The sequence below is a fragment of the Theropithecus gelada genome, chromosome 1, assembly GCF_003255815.1.
Source record: "Theropithecus gelada isolate Dixy chromosome 1, Tgel_1.0, whole genome shotgun sequence".
In the NCBI taxonomy this organism is placed as follows: domain Eukaryota; kingdom Metazoa; phylum Chordata; class Mammalia; order Primates; family Cercopithecidae; genus Theropithecus; species Theropithecus gelada.
In genome coordinates, this window is record NC_037668.1 from 186,834,745 (window position 1) to 186,850,287 (window position 15,543).

At 44.1% G+C, this 15,543-nt stretch overlaps 1 protein-coding gene across 5 annotated transcripts in view; it reads left to right on the forward strand.

Moving 5' to 3' along the window:
• Window positions 1–13,269: 13,269 nt before the first annotated feature.
• Window positions 13,270–15,543, forward strand: part of ABL2 (ABL proto-oncogene 2, non-receptor tyrosine kinase) — a 128,907-nt gene continuing 126,633 nt past the window's right edge. For 3 of the 5 annotated variants that reach the window (XM_025368369.1, XM_025368193.1, XM_025368609.1), the window contains exon 1: window positions 13,270–13,710. In XM_025368369.1, the coding sequence (XP_025224154.1) occupies window positions 13,554–13,710 (157 nt within the window). In that variant the 5' untranslated portion in view covers window positions 13,270–13,553. The remainder of the gene's footprint in view (window positions 13,711–15,543) is intronic. The other 2 variants (XM_025368284.1, XM_025368017.1) reach the window with 2 other exon arrangements.

Consider the following 15,543-nt stretch of genomic DNA (forward strand, 5'->3'; position numbering starts at 1 on the left):
TCCCAGGTAGCTGGGACTACAGGCACACACCACCATACCCGGCTAACTTTTTGTATTTTTTGTTGAGATAGGGTTTTGCCATGTTGCCCAGGCTGGTTTTGAACTCCTGGGCTCAAGTGATCTGCCCACCTCAGCCTCTCAAAGTGCTGAGATTACAGGTGTGAGCCATTGCAGACAGCCCAAGTTACAGTTTTAGTACTGAAAAAACTTGGCTATCCTTTCCTCCTGGTGACACTTTTTTTTCTTTTCTTTTCTTTTCTTTTTTTTTTTTTTTGAGGCAGAGTTTCACTCTGTCATCCAGGCTGGAGTGCAGTGGCACGATCTTGGCTCACTGCAACTTCTGCCTCCTGGGTTAAAGTGATTCTCCTGAGTCAGCCTCTCAAGTAGCTGGGATTACAGGCACCCAACACCACACCAGGCTAATTTTTTTGTATTTTTAGTAGAGACGGGGTTTCATCATGTTGGTCAGGATGGTCTCGAACTCCTGACCTCAAGTGATCCACCTGCCTCGGCCTCCCAAAGTGCTGGGACTACAGGCGTGAGCCACTGTGCCTGGCCTCTTTTTCTTTTTCTTTTTTTTTAAGTTCTGAAGCAGGCTTATTTCCAAAAAAAAATGAGTCATTTTTTTCCACTAACATTTTTGTTGCAACCTACATGTAACAGTGAGCAACTCAGGGTGTTCCGTTCATACCCTTCCCCCCTTTAAGGCTACTTAGGCCTCTTTAAAGATCATCAAATTGTTTTGGAGAAATGGCACATACATTTCTGTTTTACGGTAATCCTTTTCTCTATTCTCATCTTCAGTATAATTTGCAAATTATACTTTGAAAAAATGATGTTACCCAAGTCAACATTTTAACAACTTTTCTATGGCAGGCAGCAATGATAGTCATCTTAAAGGCACGTGTCTAAATAGACTACCTTCTTCCATTTCTGTCAAAAGTCTCACTGAGTGTTTCTGCATATTTTAAGAAAACTGAAAACTCGCCAGAAACTTTTATTATTGTCTTAGTCCATTTGAGCTGCTGTGAAAAGATGCCTTAGACTGGGTAATTTATAAACAACGGGGCCGGGCGTGGTGGCTTATGCCAGTAATCCTAGCACTTTGGGAGGCCGAGGTGGGCGGATCACCTGAGGTCAGGGATTTGAGATCAGCGTGGCCAACATGGTGAAACCCTATTTCTACTAAAAATACAAAAATTAGTCAGGTGTAGTGATGGGTGCCTGTAGTCTCAGCTACTTGGGAGGTTGAGGCAGGAGAATCTCTTGAACCTAGGAGGCAGAGGTAGCAGTGAGCCGAGATTGCGCCACTGCACTCCAGCCTGGGCGACAGAGTGAAACTTTGTCTCAAAAAATACATAAATAAATAAATAAACAAACAAACAGCAGGTATTTACTGCTTACAGCTCTGGAGGCTAGGAAGTCCAAGATCATGGAGCCAGCAGATTTAGTGTCTGGTGAGGGCTCACTCTTGGCTTCACAGATGGCATCTTCTTGCTGTGTCCTCACGTTGCAGAAGAGTCCAGCAGCTTACTCAGGCCCTTCATAAGGTGTTAATCGCATTAATGAGGGCTAGTCTTCTGATCTAATCACTCCCTAAAAGCACCACCTCTTAATACTATTGCACTGGGGGTTAGGTTTCAATGTAGGAATTTTGGAGGACACAAACATTCCAGGCACAAGTAAGCAAATCATACATTGTCTTCGTCCATTTTGTACTGCTGTGACAGAATACCACAGACTGGGTAACTTATAATAAACAGAAATTTATTGGCTCACAGTTCTAGAGTCTGGGAAGTTCAAGATCAAGCAGCCAGCCTGTTGGGAGGGCCTCCTTGCTGCTTTGTCCCATGGCAGAAGGTGGCAGGGCAAGGAGCGAGAGTGAGAGAGCAAGAGGGTGCCGAACTTGCTTTTAAAACAAACCCCCTCTTGATAACTAACCCACGCTCACAATAATGACATTAATTACCTCCTATTAGGCCCTGTCTCTCAACACTGTAGCATTGGGGATTAAGTTTACAACACATAAGCTTTAGGGGATACATTCAAATCACAGCATTCTGCCCCTGGCCCTCCAAATTCATGTTTTTCTCACAATGCAAAATACATTCTTTCCATCCCAATAGTCCCCAACACCTAACTTTTTCCAGCATCAACTCAAAAATCCAAAGTCCAGAGTCTCATCTAAATCAATATGAGTGGGACTCAAGGCAAGATTGGTCCTGAGGTAAATTCCTCTCCCATTGTGAGCCTGTAAAATTTAAAAACTAAGTGTTTTCCAAATACACTTCAAAATACATTTGTTTGCCAAATACAGGCATAGAATAAACATTCCCCTTCCAAATTGGAGAAATGGGCAAGAAGAAAGGGGTAACTGGTCCCAAGTAAGTCCAGAATCCAACAGGGAAAGCAACATTAATTATTAAAGCTGGGGAATAATCTCCTTTGACTCCATGTCCTGCATCCAGGGCGCATGGAGGCAACGGTTGGGCTCCCAAGGCCTCGGGCGGTAACGCTCATGTATTGGAGTCTTGTACCTGCAGGTTCTCTAATCTGCAATTGCGTACTGGCTCTACAGTCCTTGGGTTTCAAAAAAATTACTTGAAACTTTTTTTTAAATCCGAAGTCCCTAAGACCTAGGAAGAATTTACTGTTGTTGTTTCTGTGACTCAAGGTATCACTTGATAGACTGTAGAAAGTGTGACTGTTGGTGGCTGGGCGCAGTGGCTTATGCCTGTAATCCCAGCACTTTGTGAGGCTGAGGTGGGCAGATCACTTGGAGGTCAGGAGTTCAAGACCAGCCTGGCCAACGTGGTGAAACCCCGTCTCTACTAAAAATACAAAAATTAGCAGGGTGTGGTGGCACATGCCTTGTAATCCCAGCTACTCTGGAGGCTGAGGCACAAGAATCACTTGAACCCGGGAGGTGGAGGTGCAGTGAGCCGAGATCGTGCCACTGTACTTCAGCCTGAGCAACAGAGTGAGACTCCATCTCAAAAAAAAAAAAAAAAAAAAAAAAAAGAAAGTGTGACTGTTGGTAGGACCTGTCAGAATCAGCTCTCTATTATGAGGGGCCGACTCATCTATCATCAAATTTCCCCTTTTGTTTGCCAACAAGACATTTAGTTGCAACCTCAGAATCAGGAGATATAAATGTATTCAGTTTCATAGAGCAATCAAGGAATGCGTGCTAATCCATGTTAGTTTTTGTGATATGCCCAAATCAATTCACCAGCAACTGTTTCAGACTGAGCATTGGTGTCTTTTGAGGAGATGCAAAAGTTTTTCATCGATGCAGAAGTACTTACCTTTCTCATTGTGGACTTGTGAGATTTAGTCTTCAAGTTAGTACTTTCACTGGCCAACTCCAAATTATTTCCTGCAAATTGTGTGGTATGCTGTTTTGGTTATTTGCCTCTTACATCCTGTTTTATGGGTCCTTCTATCTATATTGCATTAAAACAGCACAGTAGCTTAGTCTTGTTTTGCAATGATATCAAGGTAATGCTGGCATAGGTATTGTAATTGTTCTTTTTCGTTATCTGAACTTTTAGAAAACATGGTCACAATATTAAAAGTTAAACTAGTACTATCCTGATACAAAACACAATCGTTAATCCACAGGCAAAGTCAAAGACAGAATATTACAAAACACATAAATAACCCACCTAAACTGCATCCCTTGGAGTAAGGCAACAATGGAAGATCTGTTCTTGTGAACTGCTAATCAGAGTGACCAACATCAGCCTGGGGAACTGAGCGGGGAGCAGCAACCAGCGACTACAGAATTTATGTCTAATCTACTTGACACTAACGACAGTGTTGCTTTCAGCCTCTATTTTGGGGGACATCACAAGGCTTTTGCACTGGGACTTTTCCTGTTGCTGGCAAGGGGCTTCCCAGGACCTGGGATTTTCATGCTCGGCCACTCCTTTCACATAATTGCCTTTCTCACTCTATTCAGGTGCTCACACAAGATTGTTGCTCTGTGGGGACGCTCTATTCAGCCTACTTGGACTCTAACATTTCTTCCTCCTGTCTGACTGTCCTCCCAACATGGATTCTCCTTTACCCTGTCTGGGCTGTCCCTCTATAAGTATAGTGCTTAATACACAAACAAGTCACAAGGCCAGTACAGATTCAAAGGGTTTAAAGTGTGGGGATATAGATTTTACCTCTTGACAAAAAGACCAGCAAGGCCAGGCGTGGGTGACAGTGCAAGACTCCATCTCAAAAAAAAAAAAAAACCAGCAAAATATTATGGCCATGTTTTCAACCTGCCACAGGGCTTTAATGTTTTTTTGTGTGTGTTTTTTTCGAGACAGAGTTTTGCTTTTGTTGCCCAGGCTGGGGTGCAATGGTGCGATCTCAGCTTACTGCAACCTCTACCTCCCGGGTTCAAGCGATTCTCCTGCCTCAGCTTCCCAAGTAGCTAGGATTATGCGCATGCACCACCACACCTGGATAATTTTGTATTTTTTAGTAGAGACGGGGTTTCACCATGTTGGTCAGGCTGGTCTTGAACTACTGACCTCAAGTGATCCACCTGCCTCGGCCTCCCAAAGTGCTAGGATTACAGGCGTGAGCCACCATGCCTGGCCTTTAATTTTTTTTTTTTTTAAATAATTAACTAGCTATATGGCTTTGGGTTATGATAAAAGCGTAGATTCTTAGAAACAGATGGGACCAGGCCAATCTTAAGTCCCACTACTTAATACATTTCCTCTGCCCTCTGCCACCCCCAGCTCCTCTTCTTTTCCCATGTGATGAGATGTTCCTGGATAAGCTCATCAAGCCTCTGTGCCCTGCTTAGGCTGTTTCCTCTCACTTGAAAGCCAGTACCTCCTCCCCCTGCCCCATCTTTTTATTGAAGTATAGTGTTCATACAGAAAAGTGCATATGCTTAAACACTAAATATGTACAATTATTATGTTCCAATTAAAAATAATTTTAACAGAAAAGTATTTATGTGTATACATTTGACCCCTGAACAACACGGGTTTGAACTACAAGGGTGTAGTTATATGTAGAGTTTTTAAATCAAAGGCTGATGGCTTCAAGGGATGTGAAATATGCACATACATAAGTTAACTTTTTGTATAGGAGGGTTCTGCAAGGCGCACTGGGCAACTTGAGTATGCATGAATTTTGGTATACATGAGGGGTTCTAGAACCAATCCTTCATGTATACAGAGGGACAACTGTATATATATGTGTGTGTGTGTATATATATATATGCATGCATACACACACATATAGAAATCACATAAAATATATATCTCTCTCATAAGTTTACTGCTTGACAGATTTTGCAAAGTGAACACTTCAGGTCATTAGCATCTGAAAGCAGAACATTACCAATACCTCAGAAGCCCTATTCATGTCTGTGTCTAAATTTCTTCGTTTTAAAAGGGCACCAGTTATATTGGATGACTTCACTTTAACTCGATTACTTCTGTAAAGACCCTATTTCCAAAGAAGTTAACTTTCTGTGGTACTAGGAGTTAGGGCTTCAACTCCTAGTTTTTGGGGAACACAATTCAACCCATCGAATAGGTCATGTTAGAATTCAAGACATCCGAGATTTGATGAAATCATGTTTATAATCCATTTTTTGCTTAAGCTAGTTTGAGCTGATTATCTGGTATAATCACAATGTAACCAATACAATCAATACAAATGCTCTGGTGCAACCATGTTTGCCTAATGCGAATTACTTACACATAATTAGTAAACTGGAGAACGGTGTCAGTAGAACAAGTAACTTGTGTTACTTCACTTGGACTTTTCTCAGCATGTTAATGTTTTGAAGTGATATGTAATAAACATCCTCACAATCAGAGAAAGCTTTTAGCAATTTATGAAGACTTAAAAAAAACATAATTGAACCCTGCAGAAGTGCCGACTTTATTGTGAATACAAGTGCCTCCCTTCAGTGTATAAGCAACTAGTTTGGTGGCTTCAGGAACCACCAAACTTTCTACTGAGCTCTTTAGAAAGCTACCAAGAGCAGATGAAGAAGGTGCAAAGACAATGTCCTGTGTTCTCCTTTTAGAGGGTTTTCCAGACCTTCCTCAGGATCCTAGTTTCCTCTCCACTTCGTAAGTGCATCTCTTGTGACTCTGCTTTCTGCCAAAAACGGCAAGCTAAATTTGTTTCTCAATGTTCCCTAAAAGGCAGTGCTCTTCCCATTTTGCTGAGGTAACTCCTACTTATCTCTTACCTCTTCCCCTTTGCCTGCCCCTGGGAGAAGTTCCACATCTTCTCAATTACCTTACCTTCAAACAGTTATGTGTTTCCACAGCAGCCCCTTATCCCCCATCAACACTTATTACATGTTATTGTAATTACTTGTTTATGGCTGTTTTCCTCACTAGAGCATAAGCAGGTTGGTCTTAATCACCAGTGTATCTCCAGTAACTAGTACAGTGCCTGGAATACAGAAAGTACTCATTAAATATGAATTAAATCTGCTGGGCATGGTGGCTCATGCCTGTAATCCCAGCACTTTGGGAGGCAGAGGTGAGCAGATCACTCGAGGCCAGGAGTTCAAGACCAGCCTGTCCAACATGGTGAAACCCCATCTCTACTAAAAATACAAAAAATTTAGCCGGGTGTGTTGGTGGGCGCCTGTAATCCCAGCTACTCAGGAGGCTGAGGCAGGAGAATCACTTGAACCTGGGAGGCGGAGGTTTCAGTGAGCCGATATGGTGTCACTGTGCTCTACCTTGGGCCACAGAGCCAGACTCCATCTCAAATAATAATAATAATTAAATAAAATAGAATGTTAGAAATCTCAATTTTCTATCTTTTGATAATTTGGTTGTAGTAATTTGCTAAGGCTGCCATAACAAAGTACCACAGACTGGGTGGCTTAGACAACAGAAGTTTATTTTGTTACAGTTCTGGAAGCTGGACGTCCAAGATCAAGGTTGGTTTCTCCTGAGATTGCTCCTTGGTTTGTAGATGGCCACCTTCTCCCTGTGTCTTCGCAAGGTCTTCCCTCTGTGTGTGTCTGTGTCTAGATTTCCTCTTCTTATAAGGACGCCAGTCCTATTGGATTAGGGATCATCCTAATGGACTCATTTTAACTTGGTCACTTCTTTAAAGACCCTATCTCCAAAGACAGTCACATTCCGAGGTACTGCAGGTTAGGACTTCAATATTTGAATTTTGTGGTGGGGGGACCCAATTCAGATCATAAGGGCCTTACAGAGGAGAGCTGAGGCACTCCAACCGGCAGCAGCACCAACGACCAGACGTGTGCATTCAGTCATCATGCCCCTTCTAGCCCAGCCAATGCTATTATATGAACCAAGGTAAGTTCAGCAGAACTGTCCAGCCAATCCATAGAATTGTAAGAAGTAATAAATCACTCCTGTTTTAAGCCACTAGATTTTGAGGGATGTTTTGTTATGCAGCAATAGAGAACTGAAACAACACATCTCACATAAATAATAAACTAGGCCCAGGACCACTGCACTACTACAGTTAGTGATAGGCTACATGTTAAATGGATTGTTTAGTCAGCTATTTCATTACCTTTGAAAGGGAAATGAGTACTAATTTATTAATTTTAAATGAATAGATATTATTGCTACTGGTAACATTTATACAGCACTTGCCCAATTGTTTGAAGTAGTCTCTTAATAATTTATAAGGTTTTAAGGTTTTTTAAATCAAAGAAATGTTGCATCATACACTCTTGGGGCTAAAAGGAACAAGAGGTCATTTAATCTGTCTCCCTACTTTCAAAGAGAATGACTAATTCGGTGCCAGCCACATAAGAATTTTCTAACTCCTCCTCCCCCTCATTATCTCATCCAAAAAGACTTTTACAGTGTCAATCTGTAAATGGAACTGTATTTGGCACTGTACAGGTCTTTAAAGATTTAATGCAACAAAGCAGAGACAAATCACATAAACAAAGTCCAAAGAACTGCATACATAAACCGTTTAAGAAAAATGCTGGCCAGGCAGCAGTGGCTCACACCTGTAATCCCAGCACTGTGGGAGGCTGAGGCGGGTGGATCACGAGGTGAGGAGTTCAAGACCAGCCTGGCCAAGATGGTGAAACCTTGTCTCTACTAAAAATACAAAAATTAGCAGGGTGTGGTGGTGCGTGCCTGTAATCCCAGCTACTCAGGAGGCTGAGGCAGGAGAATTGCTTGAACTTGGGAGGTGGAGGTTGCCGTGAGCCAAGATCATGCCACTGCATTACAGCCTGGGTGACAGAGTGAGACTCCATCTCAAAAAACAAAAAAAAAAAGAAAAAGAAAAATGTCATACATAAAATTACAACAAAATTTTTTTCTCTCAGTTTATCTACATAAACATTTTCAGCCCAAGTAAATATAAATAGATAAACATAACTATATAAGCATATGCATATATTCAGGAAAATAAAAGATTTGGGGAAACATGATAGCTTTCAAATATGTGAAGGACTTCATGTAGAATGAAGATTAGATTTGTTCCGTGTAGCTACATGGTAGAATTAGAACTGGGGTGAAACAGGTGGAAGTTTCAGGGGAACATTTTTCAGTTTATCTTTAGGAAGAATGTTTTAATAATTAGAACCCTTTGAAAGAAATGGATACCCTCACTGGAATTACTGCAGAGAGGATTCCAGGAGATTAGCCTAGATGACCTCTAAGTTTCTTTCCAACTCTGACACTTGAGTCATGTGTCATAACAAAACATATCTGAGGGATATAGAGAAAGGTAAGTGAATTTTACAACGAAAGAATTGTTACCAGCTGTGGTTGTTTAAGGCCTGTACTGAGTAGAGTCCAAGGAAACTGTTAGGTCTGTATTGATAAGTCTGAGGTTCTCTTATCAAGGAGGCAGGATCTGAATAGAATACTGAAGGGGACAGGAGAATCCTGTAAGGGAGTCACCCGAGACTTTTACTAGGGAGAATATAATTACTGCAAAAGTCATAGCTAAAAGGGATACATCTCAGAAATAGGCTAATTGGATAAAGCATGTATGCCTGCCATAGGAGGGGTGGAGGTTGGAGGAACAGGAGACGGAAGAACATTAGGCAATTATAATCCAGGTTATCCTGGAAAATAACTTCGAAACACTAGGTGAAATGTCTATTTTATTTGAAACAGAGACTCCCTCTGTCACCCAGGCTGGGGGGTGCAGTGTCGCAGTCTCCTCTCACTGCAACTTCTGCCTCCTGGGCTCAAGCAATTCTCCTGCCTCAGGCTCCGGAGTAGCTGGGATTATAGACGTGTGCCCCCAAGCTCAGCTAGTTTTTGCACCATGTTGGCCTGGCTGGTCTCAAACTCCTGACCTCAAGTGATCCGCCCACCTTGGTCTTCCAAAGTGCTGGGATTACAGACATGAGCCACTGTGCCCAGCCTGTTAGGTGAAAATTTTAGACTTAGACTTTGTACATAATGAAGGAGAGGGAGAATGTGGTCAAAGCAACGAGAGTAGTTTCTGTTGAGTGAGTTGCTTGGTGCTAAAGGTGAGGAATCTCTAGGAAGAAAGGGCTAGTAGCAGGAGAAACCAGCACAGCGATGACTTGAGCCTAAGCTAACACTGTGTCTTTTTTTTTTTTTTTTTTTGAGACGGAGTCTCGCTGTGTCGCCCAGGCTGGAGTGCAGTGGCGCGATCTCGGCTCACTGCAAGCTCCGCCTCCCGGGTTCACGCCATTCTCCCGCCTCAGCCTCCGAGTAGCTGGGACTACAGGCGCCCGCCACCACGCCCGGCTAGTTTTTTGTATTTTTAGTAGAGACGGGGTTTCACCATGTTAGCCAGGATGGTCTCGATCTCCTGACCTCGTGATCCACCCGCCTCGGCCTCCCAAAGTGCTGGGATTACAGGCTTGAGCCACCGCGCCCGGCCACTGTGTCTTACATAATGCTGTTTATACAGATGAAGAGGTAGATATGAGAGACACTGTAAAACCGTAAAAAGTATGGCAATAGCCTAGAAACGCAGACCGGTGAAGTCAGGGATTAGTGAGGCTCCTTCCTTCTGGAAAGAGTGGTATTGCTCCTGTAATAAGGATGATGAGGATGAAGAATATCTGTGTCTTCAGCACGCCTTGTTGCTGTTGGTGATGTGTCTGATCTTTTATGCTGGCCTCTGGCCATTGCTCACATGAGGCTGTCCCTGTGCTATGTGCACCATCCCTGCTACTTTCTTTCCCTGATTTCGGCCCCTGCCTGGAGCTCTCAGCTCTCTCAATTCAGTCTAAGACAGAATATTTGGGATTATTTTAGATGTTGAGTTGTTGTGGCAGTAACCGCTGCTTATGGTAATGAACCTTAGGTAATTCTCAGGCAAGTCACTTTGGCTTGGTTATACTGAGGTGAAATAGTTTCCTGTACCTAATTAACCAAGTCTCTCTAGTCTATTTCCCTACTCTCCCTATTCTGAAAGTTCTCTTCACTTTAAAAATGAAAGAGTAGAGCTGGGCGCCATGGCTCACACCTATAATCCTAGCACTTTGGGAGGCTGAGGTGGGTGGATTGCCGGAGCTCAGGAGTTCGAGAACAGCCTGAGCAACAACAGTGAAACCCTGTCTCTACTAAAATATAAAAAAGTAGCCAGGCGTGGCGGCGTGCGCCTGTAGTCCCAGCTACTCGGGAGGCTGAGGCAGGAGAATTGCTTGAACCTGGGAGGCGGAGGTTGCAGTGAGCAGAGATGGCGCCACTGTACTCCAGCCTGAGACTCTGTTTCCAAAAAAAAAGAAAGAGTAGAAAACGCTAGCAAGATAATGGATGTAAACTAAGTCTCCACTTACATAGTTGCTTTAGTCTATGTAGGATCTTAAGAATCAATGGTAGAGGAAATCTTCATATGTAAAACAAAGGTATTATGTAATACTTCACGTATACTTTGAAGGTGTTACCCAGGTAGGTATGACGAATAAAGGGATTATATGATTCTACAAGTTTTTATTGGTTGGCTGGTGTTTTTGTTTTTAGTTATATACAGGGTGGCAGGTAGAGGGGGCTCACCTGAATAAATACTTTATAATTTGTCCCATGATCTAAGTATATATACATATATATATATATATATATATAATTTGAAAAAGTTAGGCTTGTAAAACCTAAAATCATTATGTTTTTTGTATTAATAGTATATGCATATATGACACTAGTTATATGCCAAATGTTGTTTTAAGTACTGTATATATCTATAGACTAATTTAATTTTCACAATATTCCTATAAGGTAGATACTGTTTGTTATCATCATCAGTTTACAGATAATGTACTGAGACACAAAAAGGTTATGTGCTTTGCCCAGATCAAATAGTTCATAAGTATCAGGGCCGAGTGATGAACCCAAGCAGTCTGGCTTCAGAGTCCCTGCCCTTAGCCACTGCACTCTACTACAGGCTGAGCATCCCTTATCAGAAATGTTCAGACCACAAGTGTTTCAGATTTGCGAATATTTACATACACATAATGAGATATCTTGGGGATGCGACCCAAGTCTAAACACAAAATTCATTTATGTTTCATATATACCTTTATAGACATAGCTTGAATGTAATTTAATACAATATTTAAAAAATTTTGTGCATGAAACAAAGTTTATGTTAAGTACTTATGTGTGAAATGTTCCACCTATGGCGTCATATTGGTGCTCAAAAAATTTTGAATTTTGCAGCATTTTGGATTTTGGATTTTCAGATTTGAGATGGTGAACCCATATATTCACCTATTTTTATATAGTATGCATGAATTAGCAGAGAAACCAAACCATTACCCCCAAATTAAAATTTTCTCCCATGATGAAAATCAAACAGTGAACCTAATTCTGGCTCTGTGACATCTTTATCCCTTGTGAATGAATTTTTTTCAGTAGTTGCAAACACTGGGAATTAGAAGAAAAGAAAGGTATTTTAAACACAGGGAAATTTTAATCCAAATGGAAAATTCATATTTTATCCAGTGTTTACACATAGTGTTTCCGGAAGTTCCCATTTTGGAGGTAATTTCAGTTATTTCTGGCCACACCCTGGATGGCAATGGAATAATTTCATAGTGCTTTTATAACAGGCAATATCTACGTCAGTGGATGGTTCATCTAAGTTCAACCTGGTTCAGGAAAGATATGCAAAGGAGAGCTTCATCCACCTCTTCTCCCAACCCTACCTTTCCAGTGGTTGTTTTGTTCCTTCTTTGCAGTGGCTCCTGTCCTGTCTAATTTAAGCAAAATTTCAGTTTTTTTTTTTTTACCTCCATTAACTTATACTTTTCATAAAGCAAATTGGGAAGCCAAAAGAATAACAGGAGAATGATCGAGCTTTTTGAGAATTAAAAAATTTGAATTAACATTAAGATGCAAGTAAGCACCGTGGGAGAGGGGCATGGCGAGTCAATTGTATATAGTATACGTGTGTGTATAAAACATTTCTTTTCTGCCTCATTCACCCTCTTTAGACCGCATAAGCTAACATGAGTAAGTTCTGACTCAGAAACAGGGTCAAAGATGTATATTTTTTCTCCTTTGTCATCAAAAGAAGACCTGACCACGTGCACAGTGTATAAAGGATGCCAGTGGGAAGATTAACTTTACTGTCAGGCATTGTAAGGGAAACAGAAACTCACATGTGGTGAGATAGGAGTTCAAGAGGAATTCATGGTAATATAATATGAGGAATGGGGCTACAATTGCGTCCCCAATGAGACTATAGAAGGCACACAATCCAGGCGAGTGCGATTTAACATCATGAAATAATCTCCAAAAATTAAAATCAAATAAGGTAGCATTTTACTCTCTTCTTGTAAATTTTATACCATTTTAATTTTTACTGGAGGCCTGCTGCTGACAAGGGTGTTTAAAGGGATCCCCTTGGGCATTTCAGAGAGCCTCAACTGGATGGCAAGGACCAAATAAATGCCTTGTGCTTTTCTGCCCCACCTGTGCCTGCACCTGAGGGGCGCACGCGGGGCCACTCAGCCCTCGACTCACTGATTTGACAGGTGGAAGTGGGATGGGGAAGGCCGGAGACCGACCAACCCCAAAGGCAGTAGCGTGTGGAGCCGAACGTGGGAGGGGGTCGGCTGAGGCGGATTGAGGGGTGGGATGCCGAGGTGCGGCGACAGGACTCGGAGGACGAAAGACTGCAGCAGCGGTGGTCGCCAACTGAGGTGGGCACTGGGGGACCCACCCTGCGAGGAGGCGGGGGCGGGGGCGCGGCGCGGCAAGGCGGGGCGGCAGCCGGGAAGCCCTCCTTCCCAGCGGCGGAGGTGACTGGCGGGCGGGGGGCGGGAGACGCTCTGTCCCACGCTTTCCCAGCGCTCGGTGGTTTAAAGATGGCGGCGGCGGCAGCGGCGGCGTTTGGGGCGCGGAGCCGCGGGAGGAGGAGGGAAAAGCAGAATCTGTGAGTCGCCTGGAGGCAGTGCGGCGGCTGCCGTGAGGAGTCCGGGTGCGGAGCCGCCGGCGCCCCAGCCGCTCAGGGCCAGGGTCTGGGCTGGGAGGGAGAGGCCGGAGCAGCGCCAGGAGCCCGAGGCCGGAGTCGAGGAGGAATGTGACCAGGGGTCGGCGGGGGCGCGGGAGTACGCTAGAGCAGGGATGGGGCAGCAGGTGGGCCGCGTCGGGGAGGCTCCGGGGCTCCAGCAGCCTCAGCCCCGCGGGATCCGGGGCAGCAGTGCAGCCAGGCCCTCCGGCCGCAGGCGGGACCCGGCGGGGCGCACCACAGAGACCGGCTTCAATATCTTCACCCAGCATGGTGAGTGTGTCCGGGAGCCGGCGTGAGGGCGTGCGGGAGGCCGGGGGTGGGGTCGGGGCGGGGTGGGTGACGGACGGGCTGCCCGGGGGGTCGGGGGTGGAGGGTGCCTGAGAGTGGGGGCGGAATCTGCTGCCATCTGGTTCAGTCCTGGGAGGCGAGTCACACCCCTCCCCCCTCGCGTCTCCAGCCTGGCTGGCAGATCCCGGGGGCGGAGAAGGAAAGAGAAGTGGGCTTGGGGACCCTGGATGGTCTGTCCTCTACTCTGGGACGGGACTATGCGGCTGGAGAAAGAGTGAATGGCAGCTTCAGGAGAGGGAAGGATGAAGGGCAGTATGAGCTCAGTCCCAGAGGTGGGAGCATAAACCCGTCGTTAGTGAAGGGGAAATGGGTTGTGTCCTAAGGGACTGGGAAATGGGAACCGAATTTCAGGAGATTGTGGCGTAGAAGGTAATGTGTTTACGTCAGGTGATGAGCAGTGTCACGATAGTGAACTGTGGAGTGCTCAGAAATGCCTTTCTGTAGGAAAGATGAAGGTAGCATCTCATCACTTTTGACATGCTTTTGTGGTTTGTTTTGTTTTGTATTTCGTTTTTACTAGAAGTGAGAGGCTTTGCCAAAGCCTCTGTACTATGCTTCAGAGTAGGACACACAATTCTGAGATTGCTGGCAAGGGTTAGAGGTTGGTGGGCATGGTTAGGACTTAAGTCAGTATTTTTCCGCTTCGTAGTGTGTGTGTGTTCGCGTGCCCATATACATACATACATGTATGTGTGCTCCCTGTAGTCTGAAACCTATTATTTTGATCTCATTGTCGATGTATTTTTAGAATAGTTGTCTCCAAACTGTTTTTTTTTTTTTTTTTTTTTTTGAGACAGAGTCTCGCTTTAGTGCCCATTATGGAGTGCAATGGCGGGACCTCGGCTCACTGCAGTCTCCGCCTCCCGGATTCAAGTGATTCTCCTGCCTCCCAAGTAGCTGGGACTGCAGGTGCGCACCACCACGCCTGGCTAATTTTTGTATTTTTGGTAGAGACGGGGTTTTGTCATGTTGGCCAGGCTGGTCTCGAACTCCTGACCTCAGGTGATCCGCCTGCCTTGGCCTCCCAAAGTGCTGGAATTACGGGTGTGAGCCACCTTTCCTGGCCGCAACTCTTTTTTTTTTTTTTTTTTTTTTTGAGACAGAGTCTCATTCTGTCACCCAGGCTGGAGTGCAGTGGCACGATCTTGGCCCACTGCAACCTCCGCCTCCCGGGTTCAAGCGATTCTCCTGCCTCAGCCTCCTGAGTAGCTGGGATTACAGGCGCCCGCCACCATGCCTGGCTAATGTTTTGTATTTTTAGTAGAGATGGGGTTTCACTATGTTGGCTAGGCTGGTGTGGAACGCCTGACTCATGATCCACCCGCCTCAGTCTCCCAAAGTGCTGGGATTACAGGCATGAGCCACTGCGCCTGGCCACATGTCTCCTATTAAAGATGTGCTTGAGTGTCTTTTTCAGGTATATGAACACTTTATGAAGGTGATATATGAGCTAATCTTTATTAAAATGACTTCCTAAAACATAGGATGGAAGAATGGATTAGTAGTTTACAGGGAAGAAATCATCCAAGTAAGCTTCACTTTGTGGGAAGTGTTACTATGCATTAAACTTGGCCTAGTAGGCAGTGATGATCCTCCTCCTCTACTATCTTATTCAGTATATAAGATTTTCCAAGAAAGAGGAAGTAGTGAAGAATGGAATAGGAAGACATTTTGAGGATTTGGATCCATGGAGAGGGAGAACAGGTTGGGCAGAAGAAACAACTTGAGCAAGAACATGGGAATAGATATAATTTG